Source organism: Marmota monax, unplaced genomic scaffold, assembly GCF_021218885.2.
Source record: "Marmota monax isolate L192 unplaced genomic scaffold, Marmota_monax_Labrador192_F-V1.1 WCK01_AAM20220418_F8-fsc00089, whole genome shotgun sequence".
NCBI classification, from domain to species: domain Eukaryota; kingdom Metazoa; phylum Chordata; class Mammalia; order Rodentia; family Sciuridae; genus Marmota; species Marmota monax.
Genome location: NW_026694744.1, coordinates 2,779,208 through 2,800,390, shown reverse-complemented (window position 1 = coordinate 2,800,390; position 21,183 = coordinate 2,779,208). Strand labels below are relative to the sequence as shown.

Sequence of the window (21,183 nt, the reverse complement as noted above, 5' to 3'; positions counted from 1 at the left end):
GTACTGAATGACTGCATTAACATAAAATTCAAAATAAGGCACACCTAACCTATATTGTTTCAGAATACAAACATAGAAAATAAAACCTTAACAAAGCAAGGAAGTTAGGATATGGTTACTTCTGTGGAAGAGAGAAAGCGCAAGGGGAGCAATGGGGTAGGTGGTCCTTTGGGGGAGCCAGCAATGTGCTATTTTTTCCATTTCTTGACCTGGGGGGGGGCAGTCACATGGCAAAATTCTCATTACCATTACCATTTCTTAAATTGCACATATGTGTTTAAGTTAGTTTGCTTGCTCTACTTCTCAAATTAAAAGTTTTCAAGTTAGCATATCCTAAATTGCTAGGTTTAACAAGCAATTATGAAATTCTAACAAGTTAACCAGTGTCTCTTTCTTGTAGCACAAATTACAAGGAAACTGCAAGTGAACACAGAATATACTACATGTGTCTTTTAGGAAACATAAATGTGCTTTATTGCTTTAGGAAATTAAAATGTACCTATTAACTAATAAAATCTTTCTTGAAAATATAACCACTATATTTAGTAATAAACCAGATTCAATAATGTATGTGATAAAAATACCACTTTTATCCAATTTTTCTTCTCAAAAGAAACCAAAATTCTGTTCCCTGATGACATTTACTTTTGTTCTTGGCCTTCCTAGCTCTGTCTTGGTTTTAACAAAGGGATGAGCAAAACAACAATTCATGAGTCAAAATAGTCCACAGTCTATTTTTTTTGTATAGGGCAGTAACTAAGAATGATTTTTGTATTTTAAATGGCTGAAAAGAAATCAAAAGAATACTTTGTGATACATCCAAATTACTTCAGTGTTAAAGTTTTACCAGAACACAGCCCTGCCCACTCATTGTCATATTGTCTGTGACAGCTTTTGTACTACAACAGCAGAACAAGGTAGTTAAAACAGAAATTAGTTGCAAAGTCTAAAATATTACTATCTGGTTCTTTATGGGAAAATTGCCAACTCTGGTCTTGATAAAAGAAAAGAATACATCATTTCTTACTTTACTATTCATACTTGACTTAACTGCCCAGTTAGGCAGGGAAATTTTTTACAGACTTTTAAAAAGTAGTTTCATCGATGCAACAAAAGAGGGTATAATGTCCACATGAGGCAAAAATTATGTGAGGGTATCAGATACAAATGGTTGGAAGACAGGTCCAGGCACAACACTCAGGTAAAGGACAATCACAAGAAGAGTGGCCCATAAGAAAAGGTACACAATGGGTCATCAAGGCAAAGCAAGCAAGGAGTGACCATGAGAGCCACATCACCTCCAGAACCATGCAGTTGCCACCTTCAACTAGCATGTGGAATTTGAAAGAAGATTCCTTCTAATCCCACCCAGCCAAGTCTGCACAATCTGACACAGGGTTTTCCTAGTTAGTGCTTATTAATAATCACAAATATACAACTAAGAATAATGAGGGAAAGCATAAAGTGAGTTTCCACCTGGCTGGCTTGCACACCTCTGACCTGTGAGCTCCTCAATGATTATCAAATGTCACCTAATCTCAGCCTATGATCAGAAGGTCTTTTGGGTGGGTTCTTAGATCTATACAATGTCAGGGCACGCAGAGGAAATAAACTGTTTGGGACCTGGCAACTTTCTGTCCAAGCCCCAAAATTCTTATGCTCACCGACACTGAACCAACCGACCACAAAGATGATTAGGATTTTTTCCCCATCCACAGTTACCACAGAAAGGAAGATCATGAATACCTGTCTCGGTCACATGCACAGAAAACATCATTCCCCTCCTACTTTACCAAGGTGGTCACAGCCATTTGATGTGAGTTTCCTACAGGCCCCTTCTATCCATCCTTAAAATCTCTCCACATTTCTCCTATTTTCTTTTTCTTTGCTCCTTTCTTTGAAGAAGAAATATATGAATTCACCCTGACAGCCAGTGCCTTTTCAATGCCCAAGACCTATGTCCATGACCTTCTGTCATCCACCTTCTCACATGCATTCATTTCCCAGCTCTCTCCCTTCTGGCACACCTTCCTTTTATTTTCGAATTCTTCCCTTCTGTCAGTCCCAACCCTCTGCCAAGCTACCATTCTATGCCCTTCTTCCCTTCACTCTCCCTTTTTTTTTCAAAACTTGCTTATGCCCATTGTCTCTCCTTTTTCCCATTCATTCTCTCATCTTCTACCCATGCAATCCTGTCGAAATGGCTTTTAAATATCTCCAGTGGCTTCTTTTTTGTTGTTTTTATTTTTTGTTTTGATTTTGGTACCAGGGATTGAAGTCAGGGGTGCTTAACCACTGACCTGCATCCCCAGTCCTTTTTTATAGTTTGAGACTCTGTGTGGTCTTGCTAAGTTGCTTAGGGCCTAAGTTGCTGAAGCTGGTTTTGAACTCATGATCTTCCTGCCTCAGCCTCCCAGGCTGCTGGGATTATGGGTTTGCACCCCCCATCCCCGCACCTGGCCAGTGACTTCTTCTTTATCAAACCAAATATGCAATATTCTGTCCTTCTCCTCCTTTCACCTCTGAATTTGCTACATATTCATGTTGATCTCATGAAACCTCTCCTCTGACTTTCAAAATCCAGCTCTATCTGATTTTCAACCCCTGATGACCTTTTTTCTCTCTTTGACTGACTCCGACCTTTCCTTCTTGTGGTAGAACAGAATGGAAACATTAGCAGTTTAAGAGCTAACAGGCTGTGGTTTTGCACATTGACACACAGCAGCTCTGCATACTGACATTTAACCATAGGGCTGGCAGTAGCTAACAGGTACCTGTAACAGATAACCACTGTAGCAGAAGCAGGAACAATGTAGTAGGGACAGATCAATCCCCCTTTAGGCTCAGTGCAGTCAAGAGTCCCTAAGCTGTATGACCTAAGAGTCCCTAGGCTATTGACAAGCTTGTACCCATATAAGGAATGTAGACTGCACCCTCCAATAGGAGTGCACCGACTCTGTTGCCTTGATGTACCCAAAACGTGCTTATGTATAAAAGCAAAAGCCTGGCCATGCTTGTGGCTCAGACTTTGGGAGTCATCCCTTTGGGCCATGGCACCACTAAAAAAATATTGCTTCCAGATCTCGGTGTCCTGACCCTCATTTCCTGCTACACTCTAATCTTTTTCTTTTTTCTCAGTACTGACTCTCTCCCTCTTCCCCTCTCTCCCACAACACCCCCCACACACGTACACACAAACTTACCGTCAAATCTAAATCTCCACCCATGGTACATTTTCTATTTCCGTGCTAAGACATAACTATCTTGAGACCCAGCTAGCAACAAACTCAGCCTTTGCCAACCTGAATGAAAGCTCCATTTTGCCAACCACGATTCTCTTGCCTGCTCCATCATCTTGTTTAATAACCTAGAACTGAGGCCTCAGGAGGGAGGATGGCAGAATGATTCCCAATTCCCAAGTTCAAATGTTAGCACCATCACCAAGCAAGTGGTGTGACCTTAGGTTAGTTACTTATCTCCCTGATCCTCAATTATTTTTCTGTAAAATGGGAAGTGTACTTGTCTTAAAAGATGATTATGAAGACTAAAAATGATGTATGAAAAATTTAGCACTCAGGACTTCCAGGCATTTATTATCTGAAATTTGTTCTTCTTTGTCACTTAGCCTTCAATCAGCTGCCATATCCTAAAGATGTACTGTATCACATTGCCAGTTATCTTTCCTTATTTCCACCCTGATAGTGACTTAGTCCTTTGAGAATCACAGGGGGCAGGATCAGGAGTTTTATTCTAGTTGCTGAAAAGCCAATCCTCATCATTTGCTTGTGGTGAGACATTACTGAAAAAGGAATCACCTGAGGAGCTTTAGAAATGTCGTGATATCCAGGCTCCATTCCAGAGCAATTGCAATAGAATCAAAAGAGGATGAATTCAGTCATCAGTATTTCTAAGGGCCCCCACAGCCCAAGGGGATTCTAATGTTCAGTCTTGAGACAAAAAGGTCACTGATATAGCCAAGTGGTAGCTTGATTGCTTTCTGTCGACCTAACAAATCACCATTGTTGTTTTTAAATAATTTTTATTGGCATGCAATACATATAAAAATGTTCACATATCCTAGGTGTAAATCTCAGTGAATCATCATAAAGAAAACATACCTATATAACCACCAAACAGGTAAAGAAAACAAGCATTACCAGAAGGCTGCATATACCTCATTCAAATTACTACCTACCTCTCATCCCCAAAGATATTCATGAAACTAACTTCTTAGACCATAAATGAGTTTTCTGTGGGTTTGACCATTATATTAATTGACCCATGAAATATTAATTTTTATGAGTGTGCTTGGCTATTTTTATTTCAACATATTGGTTGGATTCACTCATTCATTCATTTTCACTGCTATATACAATTTCATTCAATAACTGCTATAGCTCAGATCTGGAATATCCTCCAAAAGCCCATGTTTTAAAGGATTGATCCCCAGTCTATGGCAGTATTGGAAAGTGGTAGAGCCTTTAAGAGGTCAGGCCTAGTGGAAAGAAACTAAGTCACAAGGGGCTTGCCCATAGAGGGAATAATGGAACCCTTGTCCCTTCCTCTCTCTTTTTCTGCTTCCTTGTCACCTCGAAATGAGCAGTTTCCTCCACCACAGGCTTCTTCCATGATGTACTTTGCTGCCATAGACCCAAAGCAACAGAGTCAAGTGACTGTGCACTGAAACATCAGAAACTATGAGGCAAAACAAACATCTCCTACTTATAAATTCATTTTTTTCAGGTATTTTGTCACAGTCATAGAAAGCTAACAAAATCACATGCCATAATTATTATTTTACATTTGATGGACATTTGGGTTGTTTTCTTTTTTAAAATATCATATTGCTTTTTATTTGTGATTTCTTCTGATGTATTGCCATAGCAACATTGCATTTTCTTATATAAAATAATTTCTTCTGAGCAAACAAATTATACCAAATGCATCCTTCCTAAGTAATGAGACAAAAATTCTTCATACTGCTTTTGAAAATCTGAGAGAATTTAGAAACAAATGCTATTCATTCATTCCCATGTTCCAGAGAGAAAATTTATGAGTATGAAAAAAATCAATTGTTACTTTTAGAAAATGGTTAGCAGCTGAACAAACATTTCTATATGTGAAATATCTTTCTTTTTTATTGATTTTAGATAGGGTGGAGGGGAGGGAGAGAAAGGGAGGGGGCAGGGGCTTAGCAAGGATGGTGGAATGTGATAGGCATCATCATCCAAAGTACATGTATGAAGACACGGATTGGTGTCAACATACTTCATATACAACCAGAGATATGAAAAATTGTGCTGTATACATGTAATAAGAATTGTAATGCATTCTACTGTCATTTATTTAGAAAAAATCATTTGGGTTGTTTTCAACTTTTTTTAACTTGCCGTATGAATAAGGCTGTATGAATATACCTGTACCTGTCTTTTTATATATACACATATCATATCTACTATGTACATACCTAGAAATGGAATTGCTGAGTCAGGAATATGTTTAGCTTTAATAGATATTATGTACTAATCTCCCAAAGTGGTTTGTACAAATTTACACTCCCACTGGTAAAGAAAAAGAGTTCTAGTTGCTCCATATCTTTAACACACTTGGTATGATCAGTCTCTTCAAAGTTAACCCTTCTAGTGAGGACAAAGAGTAATAGTAACTCAAATTTTTAATTTATATTACTCAAACTAATAATAAGCACAGGGGCTGGGGCTGGGGCTCAGCAGTAGCGCACTTGCCTGGCATGTGTGAGGCACTGGGTTCAATTCTCAGCACCATGTATAAATAAATAAATAAATAAATGTCCATCAACAATTTAAAAACCATTAAAAAAAAAAAGCACAGTTCAACATTTATTGAATATTTGGATATTCCCTATTATGAATTGCCATCTCAAGTCTCTTTTTCATTTTTCTGTTGGGATTCCTGCCTTTATTTTTGTTTGTATTGATTTTAGACAGTGAAATCTAATGTTGAATGTAAATTATATTAGGAATTTCAAAGGATTGAAAATATTTTTAGTGGTTTTGATCCCCAGCTCCACAAAAAAAAAAAAAAAAAAAAAAAAAGATTTGTAGATATTTACTCCTGGTCTACACCTTGTCTCCTCATATTTGATGGGGTAGGGAGTGTTCTGGGGATTAAACCCAGAGGTGCTTTACCACTGAGCCACACCCCCAGTCCTTTTATTTTTCATTTTGAGGCAGGGTCTCGCTAAGTTGCTTAGGGCCTCACTAAATTGCTGAGGCTGACTTTGAACTTGTGATTCTCCCACATCAGCCTCCTGAGTCACTTGGAATTATAGATATATGCCACTACACCCAGAACCTCCTTGCTTTTTCTTTTTTAATAACAATATACACTTTTAAAAAATATTTTTAGTTGTAGATAGACACAATACCTTTATTTATTTACCTGTATGTGGTGCTGAGGATCAAACCCAGGGCCCCACACATGCTAGGCGAGTGCTCTACAACCGCGCCACAACCCCAGCCCACCTCCTTGCTTTTTTAAATATGGACCTTTCATGAAGTTGTAAATTTTAATGAAATCCAACTTATTGATATTTTTGTTCTTTTTCTCATGCTATACTCCTTTTGTGTCAAATGCTTCTCCCCCTCTTACAACTATCAAAATAAACTTTTCTTACCCCTTAACCCAGTTGTTCCAGAGAAGCTTTTAAAAAAAATGTGGCATTTATACACAATGGAGTATTACTCTGCATTAAAAAATGACAAAATCATAGAATTTGCAGGGAAATGGATGGCATTAGAGCAGATTATGCTAAGTGAAGCTAGCCAATCCCTAAAAAACAAATGCCAAATGTCTTCTTTGATATAAGGAGAGTAACTGGGAACAGAGTAGGGACGAAGAGCATGAGAAGAAGATTAACACTAAACAGGGATGAGAGGTGGGAGGGAAAGGGAGAGAGAAGGGAAATTGCATGGAAATGGAAGGAGACCCTCAGGGTTATACAAAAGTACATACAAGAGGAAGTGAGGGAAAGGGGAAAAATAATACAAGGGGGAGAAATGAATGACAGTAGAGGGGGTAGAGAGAGAAGAGTGGAGGGGAGGGGAGGGGAGGGGGGATGGTAGAGGATAGGAAAGGCAGCAGAACACAACAGACACTAGTATGGCAATATGTAAATCAATGGATGTGTAACTGATGTGATTCTGCAATCTGTATACGGGGTAAAAATGGGAGTTCATAACCCACTTGAATCAAAGTGTGAAATATGATATATCAAGAACTATGTAATGTTTTGAACAACCAACAATAAAAAATTTTAAAAAAAAAAAGAAAATACCAATGCATGAGGCCTGGCCTAGACTAGCATTTTTATTCTTTTTAAAAAATCATCCTGAATCATTTGAATGATAAGCTATGATATAGAATGACTAACTACAGATTTAGCTTTTCCTTTCTTGGACCTAATGAGAATTTTTTATAATTTTTTCTTTGTTTTATATTCATTTGAATGCCTTATCTTATTCCTCTTACTAAAATATCTTTTCAGTTTGCCAAAAATGCTTTTCAGTATTCTTTGAATATCTAAAATGCCATGTAGATTGTAAAAAGAAAATAGATAATATTTGTGATGGCTGTAACTGAAATAAATAATTTACATATATCACCTCAGTAAATTTTGTCAAGCCCATTTAAGTTAGATTTAAGTTAGCATAATAGATTGAATTTTGGTTCTCAGGACATTACTCACCTATGACAGTATAACACATTCACATCCTTCTCATGACCTCATATTAACAAAACATGTACTTTCTAAAGCCTTGACTTTAGAGATAGGTCATGTGATGTTTTAACCAATGGGATATTAGCACATTGCCATGAGCAAAGATTGGAAGTAGTGTATTCTTGCAAGGTTGGGCTTGCCCTGCTCTGCTCCAGCCTTTTGCCAAAAAAGATAATCCCTCAGGTAATCAGTAGTCTGTAAGGGATGAGAGAGAATGTGTAGCAGAGCTGTACCCAATCCACAGCTTGGAGCAGAGCCCAGTCAAGCCCAGCTTAGACCTGCTAATCCAAACACTCATTAGCAAGAAATCATGACTACCACATTATGCCACTGAGTTTTGGGGTGGTTGCTGAGTTCTGAGGTGCACTGATGCAGGTAGTTATCAGAATGTTTACTTTGTGAAGACAAAATTGAGGCTCCAGGATGATAACTCACTCAAATAATGTGCTAGAGCTTAGATAAAAACATTCTTCTGGCTGATGTTCAGTAAACACATAAATAACTGAATATAAATAAATGTCTGTCCAATTTAACAAGTAATATATAAAAGCTGAAATTATCATTTTTCATCCTATCAAAATAGAGTTGATATTTCATTTTATCTGAGAAGTAGACTAACATTTTTGCTAGAGTTATGTTATAATCTATATTTCTACTTATAATAGGCTGCTGCTATGAAAGACAGCTTAAGATAGTGGCTTAGGATAGTATAAAATTTTTCTTTAGAAACTATTTTTCTTATAGGAGGATTTCTTAATCTATTTAGGTCCATGAAATTGCATTTTTTTAAAAAAAAAGAACTTTTATTTTCACTAACCTCTACCTGAAATTCTACATGTCCTTCAATAAATGAATGTAGATAACAAATCAAAATAGTAAAAACAATTTATACTACTGTGATCAATAGAAATCACTGATATTTTTATGCACTATGATTTTTGCATGTATTTTTTATTTAACTTATTTTTTATTAGTTCTAATCAGTTATACATGACAGCAGAAAGCTTTTCAATGCATCGTATACAAATGTAGCACAACTTTTCATTCCTCTGGTTGTACACGATATAGAGTCACACCACATGTGCAGTCATACATGCACTTAGTTTAATGATGTTCATCTCATTCCACCATCTTTCCTACCCCCATGTCCCCTCCCCTTTCCTGCATCCCCTTGGTCCAAACAAAGTTTTTCCATTCTCCCCACACATACACACCCCATTATGGATTAGCGTCCACTTATCAGAGAGAACATTTGGCATTTGTTTTTGGGGGGTTGGCTTACTTCACTTAGCATGATATTCTCCAAATCCATCCATTTACCTGAAAATGTCATATTTTTATTCTCTTTTAATGCTGAGTAATATTCCATTGTGTATATGTACCACCAGCTTCTTTATCCATTCATCTACTGGAGGGCATCTAGGTTGCTGCCACCGTTTAGCTATTATGAATTGTACAGCTATAAACATTGAAGTGGCTGTGTCACTGTAGTATGACCTTTTTAAGTACTTTGAATATAGACCAAGGTGTGAGATAGCTGGGTCAAATGGTGGTTCCATTTCAGGTTTTCTAAGAAATCTCCATACTGCTTTCCAGATTGGTATGTATTTTAAATATCTCTAAATATAGGCTTATCCTACTTAAAAATTATGATAGTTATTAGAATCACCACTAGATCTTCTTTAATGAATTACTTTAAAGCCTACATGTTATGTCACAAATTTGTTTTAATATTTTGATAGATTTCCTCTGTGTTATGTTTTATGCATTTAAAACTTTACTCAAAGAAGGGGTGCATAGACTTAGTCAGATTACCAAAGAGGTCCATAGCACAGAAGGTACTAAGAGTTCCTAACTTAAAAGATACAGTATAATTTTAGAGAACAAAACTTTCTGAACAAAAACGTGATTGGGATTTTGAATGGTGACTTGAACTATTTTCTTAAAAATATCTTTATGTGGGTTCCCATTAGTTTCAAGCCAGCAAAACCCAAATCAGTGTGCACTGGAAATTACAATGGAGAGGCAGAAAATCTAAAATCAAACTGTTCAGAGCCACGGTCAACTGGGGATTTAACAGAACTTAAAATGTCTTTGAAATGCATTGTATACAAATGGAGCACAACTTTTCATTCCTCTGGTTGTACACTATGTAGAGTTGCACCACATTTGCAGTCATACATATACATAGGGTATTGATGTTCATCTCATTCCATCATCTTTCCTATCCCATGTCCCCTCCCCTTTCCTCCCTCCCCTTGGCTACAAGACTACATATTTTAAAAGACATTTTCAAGCATTTACTATACATTAAACATTTTCAACCTTAGCATTACTGACATTCTGGGATGGATAATTTTTGAGGGGAAGGGCTGTCTTGTGCACTGTAGAATGGTTAGCAGCATCCTTGGTTTCTACCCCCTAGATGCTATTATCACCACCATCCCACTGTGACAACCAACAATAGCTCCAGACATTCTCAAACGTCCCCAGAGGGATAAACTCATCACAATTGAGAATCCCTGTTTTACACGACAGTTTTTAAGAACACAGATTATTGAACAAAGTGAAGGCAACTTGAATGTGCTTACTTGCCAGTTACTCGTTTAATAGATATTTAGCACAATACCTACTGTGTGCTTAGCATTGTACTAAACTCTGGTATCATGCCAGCCAACAAAGAAGGAAATGATAAAATAACCAAGAAAAATGAAAAAAAAGAACAAGATTCACCTCATGTGGCTCGATAGGAAATTCATATCTTAATATCAGTCTACAGTTTCTTTTTTCTAAGTTTGACATAGCAATAGGATGTGCTTACTATTCACCATTTTTTTAAAGAGCTACCTGGCTGATGAGGTTCCTCAGAGACAGCACACGTCCATGGATTGCAGCTTCATGCATAGGAGACCAATCAGACACCACATCTGTATGAAAAGGGAGGAACAGGTCACATCCTACTAATGCACTTAGACTGGGAGGCTCCTTCTTACCCAGCAATTTAGAGCCTAACAGGTCCTGAATGGAGGCATAGGAGTCACTCAAGAAAAATCCCCAACAGGTCTTCAGCACTTCTCTATTGATGTTTCTTGCACACATCTGAAATGTCTGGATAACTAAAGAACTATATGGTCAGAGCCCAAACTGGGACCAAAAGAGGCAGATTGGGAGATAATTATGTTAGGTGAAAATAATCCAGGCATGGAAATACCAGAAAGACAAGTACCACATGAGCTCACTCACGTGGAATCTAAAAACTGATCTCATAGAAGTTTAGAGTAGAGTAGTGGCTACCAGAGGCCAGGGAAAAGTGGGGAGGGAAGGATAAGGAGAAGTTGATCAACATGTATAAAGTTACAGGTAGGTAGGAACAAGAAGTTCTGCTGCGCTACTGCACAGGAGGATAATTGTAGATAACAATTGTGTACAGTATATTCCAAAAGCTAGAATAAAGGATTTTGAAAGTTTTCACCATAAAGAAATGATGTCTGAGGAGATAGACATATAACCTAACTTAAACATTGCACAATGTAGATATCAAACCTTCACATGGTTCCTCCATAAATATCTACAACTCTTATTTTTACATATCAGTTAAAATAAAATTAGTTTTAATTCAACAAGTTTTCAGAGCTGTTATTGATTGATTGACTTATGCATTATAATTGTACCTAATACCTAATAGTGGAATCTATTATGCCCTATTGGAACATGCAAAAAACCTTATTTGATCAATCTCATTCCCCAGTACCTTCCCTTTCCCTCATCTTCTCTCTCCCCCTGATCTACCACCATATGATCCAACCATCCCACTCCTTGATATTCAACAAATTTTTTTAAAGAGGCAGATTGGGATGATAGATGACTGTACTTCCATTTCACACTGGTCTCAAAGGCAAATGGCCCATTTAGTTAAGTGAGAGCTTCACTAATTACCAGCATTAGTGTGTTAAGCTGTGTTTGCCAGTTTAGTTTCCTGCATGAAATGCAAACTTTGGCATCTCAGCAAACAGTGCCATATACTAATAGTAGTAATCATGTAATTACATACACCATTAGGTTTGGAATCAAATCTAAACAGAACCTTATCTATTTATGGATTACCTCCTGTCCTAATATCAAGCACAAATCAGACCTTGAAACAAGGATATTATTTACCCTCCAAAAGCAGTGTGCCAGTGTGGTTAAAAGAAAGCTCTGAATACAGACCCACTTGACCTCTTCTGAAAGTGGGCCCCATGAACAGGTTCTGATCTTCAGTTTCCTTTTTAGTAAAGTAAGGACAGCAATATACATAGCCATGGCTCAGTACATATTATCCACAATTATTATCTTTCCCTAACACTAAATTAGAATCTCAATTACATCCCATAATCGTTGCTATTTAAAATAGCAAATTTATAGTCATATAGGAGGAACAAATAGCCACATAGGAAAAAAAGCCTGTTATCCCTACCCTAACACTTTAAATGCTTTCATCTCACCTTATAATTAAGTGTGGATGTACTTAATGAGGCACAGACCTGATTTTTTTTCTCATCTCAAGCTGCATCTGATTTCTAGAACAAACAGATGCAGGAAGTGAGTGTGAAGAGACTTGCCTGAGCTTGTGTAAGCGCCAGCTCTGCCTGCTTTGGTAAACATGTGATATACATGCAAGGTGGATGGTCTGAAACCAGTTCTGCCTTGCTTGAGAACTCATAGCTTCCTAAAAGCTGAAGAAACCTGGAGAACCAGAGTGGTGACTAATGCCTTGCAAACTGAAAGGCCATGAAGGAGAAGGCAAGAACACTTTGCATTTAACACGTGGTGGTTATGGCCTGCCTGCCACCTGGAGCCATCAGTGCCCCGGAAAATCTGTCCCAGTGAGCAAATTACCATCGTTCCAGATGGATTCATTAAGTATCGAGTACATAAGAGGAAGGAAGCGGAATGAGGCCACCTACACATGCCCATCCAATGCTTTCCTTGTGAGATCACTAAGATCTTAGGGCAAAGTACCTTAAGTGGATGTCTTTTCCCACCCCCAAATCCTCATGCTCATTCAGTGTCTCACAGCATTCTTTTAGATTCCTAATTCAGCAACAATACTGCTGTTTCTAGGACTTGGAATCTAAATTCCAGTCTACAGATATGAAAATATTTAGCTCCCAATTAGAATTAAAAAGACAACTAAGTGCACTCCATTGGTCCTGATAATGCAAAATATCATTTACACAAAATCTTGAGCCAGAAAGAAAAAAAACAAAAATTAAGGAAGGTTTTGAAAATCAGTTTTAAACAGATTTGCAAGTGCATCCTAATGGATCACTACATGTGATGATTAGTCCAGTTTTTCTTCCAAGTGCTCAGCGGCTAAGAAATAGAGCTGCCACAGTCCTCAAATTTCTTAAAGCTCTAAGATTATTAGAGCTGACAGTCTAAACCGTCTAAGCATTTATTTGGGGTCCTAAATTGTAACTGTTCAGATGTCATAAAAATATTACAATTATATTATTAAATGTAGATAAAAATGGGGTTTACTTTCTACTTGTTCATGATTGAACCATTATTTTTCCTATTTAGGGAAAATAGAATTATGTACTTCTCTGAGAGAAAAGCAAAAGCTACCTGATGTTTTGCACACAGAGAGAAGATAGTATCTGCAGAGCAGACAGTCTGCGTCTTTCTGAGAAGTACAGAGGATTGTCCTGGCACACATAGTAAGGGGCTGACAATACCAATGTCCATATCGAGCTAGCTAGCTAGCTAACAGCTTCATTGAGCTATAATTCACATCCTATACAATTTTCCCATTTCAAGTGTACAATTCACTGCTTTTCATTACATTCACAGAGTTGTGCAACCGATACCACAATCAATTCTAGAACATTTTCATCACTCCAAAATGAAATCCCATGCCTATTAACATTCACTCCACATTTGCACTTCCCCCAAACCCTGGCAACCATTGATCTATTTTCTGTCCTTGTGGATTTGCCTATTCTGAACATTTCATGTAAACAAAACCACACAATATGTGTTGCTTTATGACTGGCTTCTTTTGTGTGTCTAATGTCTCAAGGTTCATCCACATTATAGCATACATTAGTCTTCATTCCTTCTTTGCTGCTAAAAACATTCATGTACACTTTTTTGGAGGATGTATGTTTCAATTCTCCTGTGTCTATACCTAAGAGTGGAACTGCTATATGATAATAATGATACAATGTTTAGCCTTTTGATATTATATTCCACTTTATATTCCCATCAGTAATGTATGGGGCAGTGCTTCCCCTCCTAACTTAAAAAGTTGATCTAGGGTTTGTTAAGCCTGTCACACTATCCTATACTACTGCCCAAAAAGAAAAGCATGGGTTCTTGTGAAGCGTCAATCCATCTCATATTTATACAAGATCTTTGCCCTCAGCAGGTCTCGGAACAAACTGAATAATTGTGTAAAAACCTGGAATAGTGACAATGGATACATTAATATTTTTCTAACATTCAGAGCACACAGATTGTGTGTGCATGCACATACATGCATGAGCGCACACAAACACACATATACAGTTTAGCAAACACCATAATTTGCAACACAGATTAGTCCACTTGCTCTTTCGCTCTGGAAAACAGTGAAGAGATTAGCAGAGACTTGCACCTTGTGAAATTCAAATGAGGGTCTGCCTGTGTTTAGATGTGAGGTGTCCCCCAAAAGATCATGTGTGAGACAATGCAAGATTTAAAAGAGAAATGATTAGGATATGAAAGCCTAAATCCAATCAGTGAATCAATCCCCTGATGGGATTAACTGAGTGGTAACTGAAAGCAGGTAGGATGTGGCTGGAGGAGGTGAGTCCTGTGGGCATGGCTATAGGTGTATATTTTGTATTTGGAGAGTGGAGAGTGGAGAGTAGAGTGTCTCTCTCTCTCTCTCTCTCTCTCCTTTCTGATCATCATGTGAGTTGCTTCCCTTCCCCACACTCTTCCACCATGATGTTCAGCCTCACTTCAAGTCCCAATGAATGGATCTAGCTGTCTATGAACTAAGGCTTCTGAAACTGTGAGCCCCTAAATAAACCTTTCCTCCTTTTACAGTTGTTCTGGTCAGGTCTTTTAGTCACAGCAGTGAAAAAGCTGATTAAAACAACCTGGTAGGACTTGGTGCTCCTCCAGCATTTCCCAGGGCCTATCCCTCAAGCACGCAATGAGCTGTAGGCTCATCATGTGTCTAGTTAAGACCAGAAGTAGCCTCACCTGCCTTCCTGCTAACTGACAGCTAGAAACAGCCAACTATGCAGAAAAGGGGACCTAGTTTCCCTGCCAAAATGTGGATGATGTTCACAGTAGGAGCATCATGGATAAAGGGGAGATTGAAGATTATAATACTCTTTTCCACTGAGTCCACCAAAGTCTTTGAAACTCAAGGGTCATTATCTACATGCACATATTGGTTTTTCTGCCAAAAAAAATAGATGAAAAATGAGGTCACTGGCAGCACCACAGATCCAGTAGCATATCTCTTAGGTAAAATGGGGCAGGGAGCTCTCATAACAAAACCACTCCACAAGTCCTCTAATTGGTGCCAATAAATTTACATTTTTAAGAAACTCATGTCTCTATCAAACCTACTGCACATTAGGAAGGCTATTTCATTTTTATTGCACTTTCTGGAATGATTTCTAAAACTTCCATTATTTCAGCAGAGATTTTAAATGCACTAATTGGTACATTCTGAAAGAGCTATTAGCGAAGCTAAAAGCACTAGTGAAGGCTGGGCAGTGGCATTAATCTATCCATCTCGGGAAACATTTTGCAAGGTCAATAGGAGAAAAGACCTCTCTTTTGGGTTGTCCTGAGGGGATAGGCACATTTGCCTCTGGTTTTTGGAACATGATAATGATGGATTCGGTGGCATGATTCAACATCGGAGAGGATCTGGGTATTGTGTTTGCAATCACAGTGGACCTTAATTTGATTCCAGGATAAATGCAAAAGAGAAATGGGAGTCTCAAAGTCAGAAAGAGGCAAAGAGAAAGACCCACTGAGACAACTCTTGGGCAAATTGCACCTGCCCACTGCAATTCTTTTTCCAATTCCATCATCCACCGTTGCTCACTCACTCATTTGCTCTCTCTCCATTCTCCATAGGAATTTTACATTATCACCTATTCTGTTTAACGGACAGATTTCCCTCAGAAAACTTTACCCTGATGAGGTCCACCAATATCTAAGAATTCACCATAAGAGAATGAATTTTTTTCCCCATTCAATGCCTGTTCCTATCTGTTTTCTGTTTAAATGTGAAAACTCTACAGGGTGGCTCAATAGAGTGAAAAAAAGAAATTCCTCTTACAGGTGTAAGCCTGCAGGCAAAAATCCAAAGGTCAAATACTGAAAATGGGAAGAGTGGTCATGTATTTGGTTGAGTTGTGGTGGTTAGTTTATCCTCCAATGTATTTTCCAAAGCATCTATGGACTAGATATGAATTAGTTTCTTAGGGTTGCCATTAAAAAGTGCCACAAACTAAGTGGACCTAAGACAATAAAACCTTATTATCTCACAGTTCCAGAGATTAGAAGTTTGAAATCAAAGTGTCAGCAAGACCATGCTATCTCCAAAGGCTCTAGGGGGCTATCCTTCCTTGCCTCCTCCAGCTCAGTCAACCAACACTCATCCCTGACATTCCTTGGCTTGTAGATGCTTCACTCCAACTTCTGCCCCTGTAACTACACAGCATTCTCCCTTTAAGTGTCTTCTCCATTCTTGCAAAAATACCAGTAATGTGGAATTAAAGGCCCACATACTCCAGTATAACTTCATTTAAACAAATGACCCTATTTCCAAATGAGGTCCCATTCTGTGTGATGGAGGGTTAGTATTTCAATGTATTTTTCTGGGAACACAATTCAACTCATAACAAGGTACTTTCAGGAAAGAGATATTCTTTCCCTGCTCTTGGGACAGGAGAGTCGATCTTTAAAGAAATCTCTCTATAAAGAGTTGGCTGCCCATTCTCACAGCCTTTCCTCCCTCCTTCTGGAGAAGGAGGCAGAGAAAAGAACCTGCAGGTGAAGATGGGAGCAGCAAAATTCCCCAAGATGAACCATCCCTGGGCCCTATTTTCCCTCTGACTTGTCCTTGTGCCAGGGGACATGCTTCAGCAGAACTGAATTTCTCTGGATGGCAATTTGGAAACAGCACTCTGAGTATTCCACATTCCACACTTCACCAAGGTCAAAACTTGAGAAGCATAAACAAATGCAACCAGCTATAACTGAGGTTTTATCCCAAGTGCAAGACTGGTGCAAAGCAGAGAATGACTCCACTTTAAGTAGGAATTGGGAAAAAGACTAAGAGGGTTTCATGGCAACAGTTGCCCAGCTGGGGGCAGAAGGTGTGAGTAGGAGTGCGTCAATCTGATTCAGAGGAGGAGTTGAAAAAGCAAAGGTGTCCAGGAATCTATCCTTGTATCTTGCAGTTCTCTGAAAACTTTTCTTCCCTTAGTCCGTGCGGAATTACAACATCCAGAGTCTCCTCCTGCTTCCTTGTCCAACTCACTGGTCCCACATCCTTGACCAGAGGTCTGTCCCAGGGCTTAATCCTTGGCTCTCAGCTCTTGGCCATCAGAAAATTTGTTCTTTCACTGACTTTGAACCACAGCCCCTGCACAAAAATATTCTGAGGTCTGACTCCCAACCTGTACTTTTCCCAGTCTCATTCTTGTATCCTCATGCTGTCTAAAAGGCATAGTTATTAGTATTTTTTTTCTTTTTTATTTGTTCTTTTTAGTTATACATGGCAGTACATGTATCTTGACATATATGGAGTATAACCTCCCATTCTTGTTATTGAACATGATGTGGAGTTACACTGGTTGTATATTCATATTTGAACATAGAAAATGTATGTCCCATTCATTCTACTGCCTTTCCTATTCCCAACCCCCACCCTTCCTTCATTCCCCTTTGTCTAATCCAATGGACTTCTATTCTTCCCTCCTCCCTGCATTATGTCAGCATCAGAAAGAAATTCAGCCTTTGTTTTTTTTAGGACTGACTTATTTCACTTAGCATGGTAGTCTCCAGCTCCATCCATTTACCAGCAAATGCCATAATTTCATACTTCTTTATGGTTAACATCCTCCCTTCCTCACTCATTCCAAAATCAACTTTCCTTCCCAACTTGCCTTTTATCAGGCTCTCCTATCTGACACTAATTTAGGCTTGACAACTTTACCATTTGGAGCTGACTTCTTTCTTTGAGCCCTTATATTTAATCAAGCAATATTGCCTGATTATTCTTTCTTTGAAATTGTCACCCTTTCTCTGTTATTTCCAAGGTTTGATCCAAATGTAACTTTCTATGTTTATATTAGTGTAGTGGTTCTCTGATCACCCCCATCAGCATTACCTGGGAGCTTGCTATGAATGAGGGTTCCCAGGCCTCACCACAGACCTACCAATTCATCAGAAGCCTCACCACCTGCATTTTTGTTTTTTTTTTTATTTTTGTTTTTTTTTAATATTTTTTTTTTTATTTTTTAGTTATCGGCGGATACAACATCTTTGTTTTGTATGTGGTGCTGAGGATCGAACCCGGGCCGCACACATGCCAGGCGAGCGCGCTACCGCTTGAGCCACATCCCCAGCCCACCACCTGCATTTTTGGATAGCAACCTATCCAGTTGAAGTTGAGGTACACAAGTTTGAGAACCAGTGCATTAGTGCAGCATCTCCTGTGATGCCATCACAGTCTATCCTAACTATGGCTACTCAGTTCATTTACTTACATCCTTGATTACTGCTAGGTCTCTGCTCCAGAACTATCAACACCTGCCAACTCCCTGGCTCATGAATGTTAAATTCCTCCACCTAGCTTTCAAAGCCTCATTATATGGTCCCATCTCTCCAAATTTGTCTTCACTAGACTCCCTAAAACATTCTGCATTCTAGCTCTCATAACATGTTCACTTTCTAAGCAACACACCTTTGAGTATAACACTTGCCCACTTCCACCCACTCCTCCTGCTACAACCAGCATTGGATTAGGACCTTTAGAAACCTTGAACAGTGAAAAGTGGCTAGTTCCTCTTTCCCACGTGGAAATGAAAATCAACATAATACTTAGCTGTAAAATAACTGTGTACAAGTCAACCAAATTACTGATTCTTTCCCATAGTTATTAGTTTGCTACTTAAAACATATATTTAACAAATTCTTTTTAAAATGGTGATTTTTGGTGCCACACTGCTTCCCTAACACTTCAGATCTGTGCTCAATGTATCCACTGACTAATTCAGTTTTGTCTTTGTGGATGAAAAGACTACTCACCATTGAGTATTCCACTTGTTTTGTGAGTAAAATCGGATGAATAAATGAATGAGTGAGCAGATTTCTCTGCTCAGTCAGAGGGAATGCATTTTGTATTTTATTTGTTCCAGTGAAGTAGGAGATTAATAACTCTTTGCTGACTTCAGAGTCCCTGTTGTTTGTCCCCTGGTTGAAAAATATTGTGAGCAGCCTACCAGTGTCAGGAATGTAATTGCAAAATTGAGTGTTATAATCTATCCTCAAATGCCTAGACCCATTTTTCAGAATCCTTTCAACCAGAGAGCACCTTCTGAATGCTCACAACAGAGTGACAGTGCCTGTATGTGTGGGCTTCTACACAGAGGTGAAAACTTCTTCTAACAGATGAAGCTCATGCCTCTCCTTTTAAAGTGAATCAATCAGTGCTCAGTGTTTCAACATCATTTATAAACTCAGCCTTTTATGCCAACTATCCAAGACGTTTTTACTGTTGTTGTGGTTTGTTGTTGTTGTTGTTTGTTTATTGTTTTTGCAGTACAGGGGATTGAACCGAGGGCCTCGTGCATGCAAAGCACAAACTCTACTATAGCTGAACTACATGCCAAAGCCCACCTAAGACCTTTTAATACAATAATTATTTTAGCATTCAATTTTTTCTTGATTTATAAATTACTTTTAATCCTCTAATCCAATGAGTAATGCATATGATCCACAAAGAATGATTGTTTGGAGCTATAGTTTTTACTGGAGAATAATCTATGATAATTAAATTTGTGTCATCAATAGGACACTGCAAATAGAGGTGTATACATTTTTGAACAACCATGTAAAAGACCTATACCAGCAAACTGTGGACATCTGTCCAGCAACTGCACCCTGGACACATGTCAAACATACCCACTGAAATCACCCAGCCCTCTTCTCTCCTAAGCAAGTTAACCACCCTCACCAGCACACTGATTTCACAGCCCCTAAGACTCACCTCCCATCAATGGGTTTGAAAGTAGCCTAGTATCAGGATAGCCTCCTGGCCCCAAGGGCTTACTGCCATTCTTGCCCCCTTGTTCACCAGCCATGGGGCTCTCCTGGTCCACGTTCCACTTCAGTTGCTTAGGAAAGTCCAAATTCCAGGCTCCTCGTGCTCCTGGGAAATTCCAGTTCTGTGGCTGGCTGGTCAGACTGTCTGCAACAGAGAACAGTACAAGCAGGGTAATGTGAGTACTACCTGTGGTCAGAGAGAAACGCACGAGTGCACACACACACACCATACCACCTAGCTGGCTGGAGTCTGGCCAAAGCCTACAACAGCCCCCCAACCATAAGTCTGCAAAAACTGCTGATGTCACGTCCTTTCCAAAACTGAGACCAATCACTGAAGAAGCCTTGGACTTTATCAGGAAGGAAACTCAGTTTGTAACTTTTGGAGAATGAAGGGAGTAGGGTGAGGGAGTGAAGGAAACAGCTCCCTTCCTGCAAAGTTGCTCACTGTGCTGAGATCTGTTTGCTACTTAGGGGCTTCTTGGTGTTGAGACAAGCTCCAGCACCCAAGAGCTGAGAAAGCTAGTTTTGCAGCAGCCCTGTGAATTGCTTGCCCGGTAATATGCACAGCACGCCCTGGCCATCTGCACATGTGGTTTCAATTTTGCTGGGAGTGTCTTATGGAAAAATGTGTCTATATGTTACAAAAATGCAGGATTTGGAAAGAGCTTCTGTTTTCTTCCTTTCAGCTGCAAGAACTTCATTAAATGTCCTATTTCACCCTTCCTCCACACATTTTAACTTCTAGATAAACAATGAAAATTTTCCATTGGAATAATGGATTCCTGGGTGGCATGGGGTGTGGAAGAGACCCTCCATCTTTCAATGGTTAATTATAAAAATATTAATTTGATAAGATTTTATCAATTTACCTATACAAAATACATGAACTTTCTGTGTATGTGACTTTTCAATTTCCATTTTCTACCACACCCTTGGGTGATGGTTCAGGCTGATGGCCACTCCTAGATTCCTATCTTTCTCTCTTCCATGTGGAAGAGGATTTTTCATCCCAGTTGGGGAAGGCTTTGAGTTACTATCAAACATCCTCTGTCTGTGAAATGATTGTAGACTTGTTTTAATTCCAAAAATGA

General features: G+C 38.8%; 1 protein-coding gene across 4 annotated transcripts in view; it reads right to left on the bottom strand.

Annotated features, from left to right (window-relative positions):
- Asb9 (ankyrin repeat and SOCS box containing 9) overlaps positions 1-20,506 on the bottom strand; it is a 33,753-nt gene extending 13,247 nt beyond the window's left edge. For 2 of the 4 annotated variants that reach the window (XM_046424338.2, XM_046424337.2), the window contains exons 1-2: positions 20,034-20,302; positions 10,607-10,686 (exon numbers count right to left, since the gene is read on the bottom strand). In XM_046424338.2, coding sequence (XP_046280294.1) covers positions 10,607-10,686; positions 20,034-20,127 — 174 coding nt within the window. In that variant the 5' untranslated portion in view covers positions 20,128-20,302. The other 2 variants (XM_046424335.2, XM_046424336.2) reach the window with 2 other exon arrangements.
- Between the last annotated feature and the right edge of the window lie 677 nt (positions 20,507-21,183).